General features: G+C 38.1%; 1 protein-coding gene across 1 annotated transcript; it reads left to right on the top strand.

Moving 5' to 3' along the window:
• Positions 1-542: 542 nt before the first annotated feature.
• LOC107564147 (C-X-C chemokine receptor type 1-like) lies at positions 543-4,702 on the top strand. Its single transcript, XM_016249156.1, has 2 exons — positions 543-784; positions 2,907-4,702. The coding sequence occupies exons 1-2, from the start codon at positions 778-780 to the stop codon at positions 3,986-3,988; spliced, it is 1,089 nt and encodes a 362-aa protein (XP_016104642.1). The 5' UTR covers positions 543-777; the 3' UTR covers positions 3,989-4,702.
• The last annotated feature ends 3,263 nt before the right edge of the window (positions 4,703-7,965 follow it).

Genomic DNA, 7,965 nt, shown 5'->3' on the forward strand with positions numbered 1-7,965 from the left:
AAATGTAAATAAAATATAACAATTTGTAAATAATGAATTTATTAATTTATATTGATTTCTTATTTATATTTACTCTTAAATAAACAAGTTAGCTTGTTTTGTTAGCCTAATGTTTTTGTATATATTTTCTTCATTTATTTTGTTATATTTATTATTATATTATTATTTAGATTTGTATTATTTAGATTTATATATACATTCATTTAACCATTGTAAGAATGTCGTTTAAAAAAAAATCTCACTAAATGTACCAAAAGTATTCATATATATTTTGGAATGGGTTCCAGAATTCCTATTAAATGGCCTCATGACTTTATATCATAAATATAGGAGGAGGATTTTAGGCCACATGATTCTTAGTTTCACTCTTGGTGTTTTGATCATGTTGATGTCTTAGACTGAACACGAGTGAGGATCTTGTGACCATTAGGTTGTTTCAAATTTCCCCAACAAACATCTCTAATCTTCTGCTTTCTTGTAGCCACATAAAAGCAACATCCTCATCTTCTGCATCTCCTTCAGGAATCAGAAACATAGATGTGAGTATCAGCTCGTCTCCTGTGAAAGGGAAAAATGCTTCCTAAGAAACAGTTTTTGAGAAATAAATAGAAAAATTAGAGCATCTTAGTTGAGATTGAACACTTGAAGTAACCTTTAGGACTTAACGGGATATCAACATCTCTTCGAAGGATATAAAGGAGCCTTCAGAACACAACTCTGACATTTCATCCTGTGGATTATTCTCACATACGGCACCACACCAAAAAAGAAGTTACGATGTCTGGTAAGTCCAGTATCTTAATTTGATCATTTAATTAGAAGTCCACAATTTGAAATCTGATTTTAATAATGCACTGTAAACCTGGATAAGTTGAATTTGCTTAAATAACGTAAGAAACTGATAGCTCTACAAAAAAAATAAGTATTGTGAACTTAAAAATTTCAGTTTATTTCACTTAAAATGTTTTATCAATTTGCAGTAATTACACCTAGTATATTTAAGTTCATTGCATTCATTTTCAAGTTAACACTATATCAGTCTTTAGAAAATTAAGAAAAAAAGCAAAAATAAATAAATAAAGGAACATTCATACAATTTTATTTTATTCTAATTCAATTCCAAATGTTAATCTGAAAACAAGAACACAACAAAACATGATTTTTTTAATATCCTGAGAACATTTCTCCATAAAACATGAAAAAACTAGTTACACATAAACAGTTGATCTCAGAATCACAACAAACGGTACCAAAACTATATGTTTTTTTCCACTCTTGAGTTCACAATATTGGCAGTAATGAATGTTGGGTGCCAGCTCACTTTGTCCGAGGCTGAGCATTACCTGCTGAATAAAATATAAAGTGCTTTTCATATACTTAGGGTAGTCCAGGTGCAGGGCATAAATCAGTCTGGGGAGAAAATGGACGTAGAAGGCCTGAGATTGGTCAGTTCATCCATTAGATGTGGACTTTCTTGATCAACGCTGAGGATTCTTACTGGAGTCTGTCTTGTCAGCTGCATCCTAACAGAGGAAGAAACAGATCGACAAAAACATTATCAAGTCAGTTAGAAAATGCTGTTGTCAAATACTCAAGGTCATATGCTTCGTTCACATCATGTCGTTAAATGTATGTACATGCCTGATGTGAATAAGGAAATCGTTCTGTTCTTGCATAACTTCCATGTTTGAACATATCACAGACATGGTTTAGCTTAAGCCAGGACTATAGGCCTACTTAAATTAGGATATTTAAATAGCTTTAATAAAAATGCCTTAAAAACTTTACTGGTGTGCATCTTCAGACAAGACAATGGCACTGACATATTTTAAGATATGTAAGTACAAGGTATTTTCAGTTATGACAGCTCGAACATGCATTTTAGTCTGGGACTAGCCTTAAGCCTTGTCTGTGAAATGGGGGGATAATGTTTAAATAGCTGTGCTCTCTCTTGAGGGTCATACTTAAACTTCCAAAACATCTCTTCCATTTCCTCTTCCTTCCAAAACAAGATCAAAAATAATAATAATACAGATATCCATCCATTTTTGTATTTATTCCGTTAATTGACTTAAACTTACTCTTTCAAACAATAGCCATGTCGAAATTAAACGTGGTCGTTAAATTATTCCACTTACCATTTTAGCGCCACAATCATCTCTCCTATAGTTTTTAAAGGGGTCCTATTATGCTTTTTCACGTTTTCAACTTTAGTTAGTCTGTAATGTTGCTGTTTGAGCATAAAAAAAGATCTGCAAAGTTACAAAGCTCAAAGTCCACTTCAAAAGGAGATATTTTATTTAACAGAAATCACTTTTCAAAAACTACAACGAACGACTCGTTTGGACTACAACGCATATTTTCCGGAATTTGTGATTCAATCACAGCACACACTGGCCCAGCTAACCAATCACAGCACACACTGGCCCAGCTGACCAAGCACAGCACATTTCGTATTTCAGAAGATGGGCCTTCATTTGATACAGGACCTATTCGAGCCGTTCATGCCAGACTGGGGAGAGAGGTGTTGTAATAATGTAAAATATGTGAAAAATAATGTGTTTTTCGAACAACCTAGTATGAGAGCCTGTTCTAGTACACCCCCAAAACAAAATCAAGACTTTGTAAAAGAGCATAATAGGACCCCTTGAAATAATAAAAAAGTAACTTTTATTGTGAATAAAAAAAAAAAAGACAAAGAAAAAAGTTAATGATTTATATATATATATTTTATATAACATTTCTATTTTTATACTGTAAACTTCTCAACCCTAAACATCCTATAGTTGAACTACTAAACTATATCACTTGCTGGAAGAATTATTTAAATTATTTAATAATAAATAATTTTTTTAATATTTTACCACAGATTGCTTTAATATTTTCTATTTGTCCTTTTCTAACAGATCCAAACAGTTCTCTGAATATCAATGACTTCAGTAAATTCTACAGTGAAGAGTTCAACTACACAGATCTCCTGAACTTGACTGAATTTGTCGTGGATGAGAAGACGTTGCTTTGCTCCTCCGTCACCATGGTGGATGCCGTCAACATTGCATTCTGTGTCTTATTTGTAATCATCTTTCTGATGGCTATTCCTGGGAATCTGATCGTAGGCTGGGTCATCATCTCGCACAGACAATTGCTTTCCGCCTCAGATGTCTACTTATTCAACCTGATGCTGGCCGACACGTTAATGGCTCTGATTCTGCCATTTTCTGCGTTTTCCGTGATCCATGGTTGGGTGTTCAGTGATGCTGCGTGCAAGTTGGTTTGCCTGGTGAAGGAAATGAACTTCTACACCAGCATTTTGTTCCTGGTGTGCATCAGCGTGGATCGCTACATGGTCATCGTCAGAGCTACGGAGTCCCAAAAGACTCAGAGGATATTGTGCAGCAGAGTCGCCTGCGCATTGGTGTGGGTCTTGGGATTGGTGCTCTCCTTGCCGTCGTTCTACAACGAGGCGTATTACGAGCCAGTTTCCCAGCAGACCATTTGTGCAGAACGCTTTGAGACGAATCACGCCGACGAGTGGCGACTGGCCACACGTATCATGAGGCATCTGCTCGGGTTCCTCTTTCCTCTGGTGGTCATGTTGGTCTGCTACAGCATGACAGTGGAGCGGCTCTTGCGTACACGCGGTTTCCAGAAACAGAGAGCCATGAAGGTCATTGTAGCTGTGGTTGTGGCCTTTCTTCTGTGCTGGACACCCTTTCACGTTTCGACGATTATTGACACCCTCCTGAGGGCCAAAGTGGTTCAATTCAGCTGTTTCACACGGACGACGGTGGACGTCGCCATGTTCGCAACTCAAAACCTTGGCCTTCTGCACTGCTGCGTGAACCCGGTGCTGTACGCCTTTGTGGGAGAGAAGTTCAGAAGAAGATTTCTGCAGATGCTCCAAAGAAGAGTGTTGGAGCGGTTCTCCTTCTCCAGATCTAGTAGGTCTTCTTCTTTGACCTTAGAAGCCACTTCCAGCTTCCTGTGAGCTAAACAATGGACATCAATGTATGCGAACTTTAAGTCATTTAGTGCACCTTCCCTTGCTTGGTTGAACTAGAACAACACTTTGTTGTAGGGGCTTTTTTTGAAGCCTAAATGAATTTTAAAAAAGCTAAACAGGCTATAAAGGAGCTAGACCACAGTTGCACAACTTCATTATCACCACCTCTAAGACCGTTCTGCATTATGGACATGAATGAAACCTTTTCAAGGTGATCAAACTTGCTATTTTTACCAGGCGGATGATAACGCAAATGAAGAAACTCCATAGACTTCTATTGAAGGATGAACCCAAGCCATCTGAGATACTATAATGTCATAAAGACTTGAGGGTGATGAATTCATTTGACTTGCTATTAAGCAAACACACGCTATTGCAGAATGTTAGGCTGCTGGTTTGGCGAGAGGTGTGTGGTTGAAGTTAGCAAAATAGCCAAAATCGCTTACAGCCCAATACACTCTTTTTATAGGTTTTATATCTTTTTTTGTTGTTGTTGTCAAGGCAGCTGGTCTGTATGTGGACAGTAAGCAAAATGTTTTTAATTTACAGAGATTATGTGAATGTTTTAAATATATAGTATGATGTACAACAAACAAAGTAAAGATCAGGTTTTCTGAAATGCATTATACTTTTTTCCTTCATAAATTGTACTTTAAATAGAATTTTATAAAGTGCATGAAAGGAATATTAGGAATATTTTTTTGTACTCAAAAAGTGTTTGTGGTGTAATGGTTTGTCAGCCTTAAATGGATGCAATGACAGAAACACCTCTTTATAATGGATGTACTGTTTGATTGCCATGCTCATTTGTAAATTAAAAAATAAAAATGTTATGAACACTCTTTGTTTGTCTCTTTAATATAGTCAGCCAGTTACTGTTGCAAAATAAAATGATCAGTAGTACTGTCAGATAGACAGATGCTGTCTCACAAGTGTGGTTGAGGCCCCTTCTGTGTCATCATGTGATACCATATGTGACATGAACGTGACAGCATTAGCCTACTGTCATTTTAAATATAGTTTTCCAAGTTACAGTTACAGTTGAGTTTTTATTTCATGGGCACATTTTTTATTTATTTTTGTAAAGTTTCAGTTTTTGAAAGCAGAAGCCTGAAAGTAAAATTCACAGAGTCACAGAATTGACGTTCATAGGACATAAGACATAGGTCAGTGGAACAATAAATGTCTAGAGAGTCTAGAGACATATTTCCCTTTTGAACGGTCTCTCCCGTTGTGTTGACACGCTTACGGAGAAACACCTATTTATTCTGATACTGAAGCCTGATTTGTTCACGTTCGTGTAGCTGCACGAACCAACTGTGCTTCAACTCGCCAAAAGGGGAGGAGCCGACCTCTATATAAGTTTCATCAGAATTTTTCTCCTTTTGCGATGAAGATCATCTCCTCAATGACTCTGCAAGCAAGAAGCAGAAGAAGGAAGAAGGAAGAATCTCAGGTCAGCCTGCTGCTCGCCGGCATAGAAGGAGCCACTAGCAGCAGAAGAAGCCAGAAGCCTTCCCCTGCGGCCATCATCTAAGAGCAAATTTCCGAGTTGAGGATCTCGGCCTGGCTTGGTCGGCTCCGGAAGATCCCACCCATGGCCTCCTTTACGAGTGGTACCTGAAGGGACACCATCAACATTCCTCCCACCAACGGCCCGCTCCGTTCCTGCCAGCAGTTCACAAGAAACTCACCAGAACTGCCCCCTACTCGGCACGTCTTAATCCCTCTACTTCCACCGCTCTCACCACTGTTGACGGCACTGAAGAAAGAGGTTATAGCAAGCTCCCCCCTCTGGAAGAGGCAGTTGCTATGCATCTGTGCCCTCCATCAGCCCTGGGGTTGAAAACCCATGCAGCACATCCATCTAAGCTCTGCAGAACTAACTCAACCCTAGCAAACAGGGGTTATTCAGTGGCTGGCCAGGCTGGCTCAGCTCTTCACACGATGTGCTTCAAGTGTTCCAGGCCAAATTTCTCCGCACCATGGACGAGTTCGTCCCAAGTCCTGGTGCCTTTAAGGAGCTGTGCACAGCGACTGACCTGGCTCTGCATGCTACTAAGGCCACTGCACAGGCAATTAGCAAGGCCATGGCCAATTTGGTGGTTCTGGAGCGCTACCTTTGCCTGAATTTGACTGTGCGGCAGCTGGTTCAAGTCACCAGAAGGCTCCATCTGCTCCAGCCTCCCAAGCCGGTGCCTGAATATGTGTCAAGTTGGGTTCTAAAAACCATAGAATGAGGTTACTCACTTCAGTTCGCTCGCAGACCACCTCGCTTTAGAGGTATTATTCAGATTTTGGTGCGGGACAACAATGCTCACGTTCTCCAACCCGAAGTACAAACAAACACTGCTTGCAAAAGGAGCCGTGGAAGCAATACTTTTACTTGAGTATATTTTTTCAGTACTCCTTCTTTTCTGTAAGAAGTACTTTCCCTCCAGGCAATACGAAACACATCTAGTTTTGTTTTCTTCCAGCTGCACTCCATTTTTCAGGGTGCGAGTGTGCTCGTTATACCACGGTGTCAGACTGTTTATCTTAATCTTATTTAAGCGTAAAGGAGCAACCGTATCTAAAGTGCTAGAAAAGAGAGAGTCCATAGTTTCTGTTACAACATCAAGTTTTTCTGAGCTAATGGATATGCTGAGGAATTGAGACAAGTCAGGAAGATTATTTACAAAGCAGTCAATTGTGGTAGAAATGATGGTTCTACCAAACTTGTAACAAGGAGTTGAATTTGCAGCTTTAGCTATATGGAGTATACACAAGATTAGATTATGATCTGAGATATCATCACTCTGCATTTCAACACCATCAACATCTATTCCATGTGACAGTATTAAATCTAGAGTATGATTACGACAATGAGTGGTTCTACCAAACTTGTAACAAGGAGTTGAATTTGCAGCTTTAGCTATATGGAGTATACACAAGATTAGATTATGATCTGAGATATCATCACTCTGCATCTACAGAATTTCAACACCATCAACATCTATTCCATGTGACAGTATTAAATCTAGAGTATGATTACGACAATGAGTAGATCCTGACACATGTTGTCTAACCCCAATGGAGTTTAGTATGTCTAAAAATACTGATCCCAGTGCATCTTTTTCATTATCTACATGCAGGGCCGTTTCTAGCCAATTTGACGCCCTAGGCGAAAACCCTATTGCATATATATATACCGTATTGGCCTGAATATAAGACGACCCCCCTTTTTCCAGATGTACCTTTTGGAAAAAGTCTTTTCATATTGCATATTTTTCCTATTTAAATTTTAACTACTTCAATCTGTGTGCATTGAATTTATTTAATACACGAGTTTCACAATTGGAGTTGAATTACTGAAATAAATGAACTTTTCCATGACATTCTAATTTATTGAGATGCACCTGTATTTCCAAGAAAAAAACATTGTCTTATATTCGGGTCAATGCGGTAATACTTTTCAGACACTAGTTGCTTGTCACATTCAAATTGGTTGTCATAGTAACGTCACTACTTTGTGGAGATTCAGTGCATTGAGCTCCACAAATCTGAATGCATTATTTGTAAATTGACTGTTAAGATAAACATTTTGCACAGTTTAGTATCTGTAATATCATTGTGTTGCCACTAGATGCCCGTATAGCCCTATAGTGGCTAAGACATTGCACATAATTTACACATAAATCACACATAAATTCATTTTATTACATTTTGAGTTGGATACTATATACTATACTACTACATATTGTTTAGATATTATCAATGGCTACTTTTTTGTCTTTATCTGTTTTTTATTAAAAAATGTTGTTGTTGTTTCTTGAAACATTGATTTAAAGTGTCAGTTATTGCATTATTATTTCAGTCAAACCTATAAAAACCGCTTTGTTACCCCAAACTACATATAAAAGCTTTATCAGTGGCATAAAAGTAACCAATGCAGCTACTTAATCATTTGCTACTCGTTAACG

Source organism: Sinocyclocheilus grahami, unplaced genomic scaffold, assembly GCF_001515645.1.
Source record: "Sinocyclocheilus grahami isolate Dianchi unplaced genomic scaffold, SAMN03320097.WGS_v1.1 scaffold913.1, whole genome shotgun sequence".
In the NCBI taxonomy this organism is placed as follows: domain Eukaryota; kingdom Metazoa; phylum Chordata; class Actinopteri; order Cypriniformes; family Cyprinidae; genus Sinocyclocheilus; species Sinocyclocheilus grahami.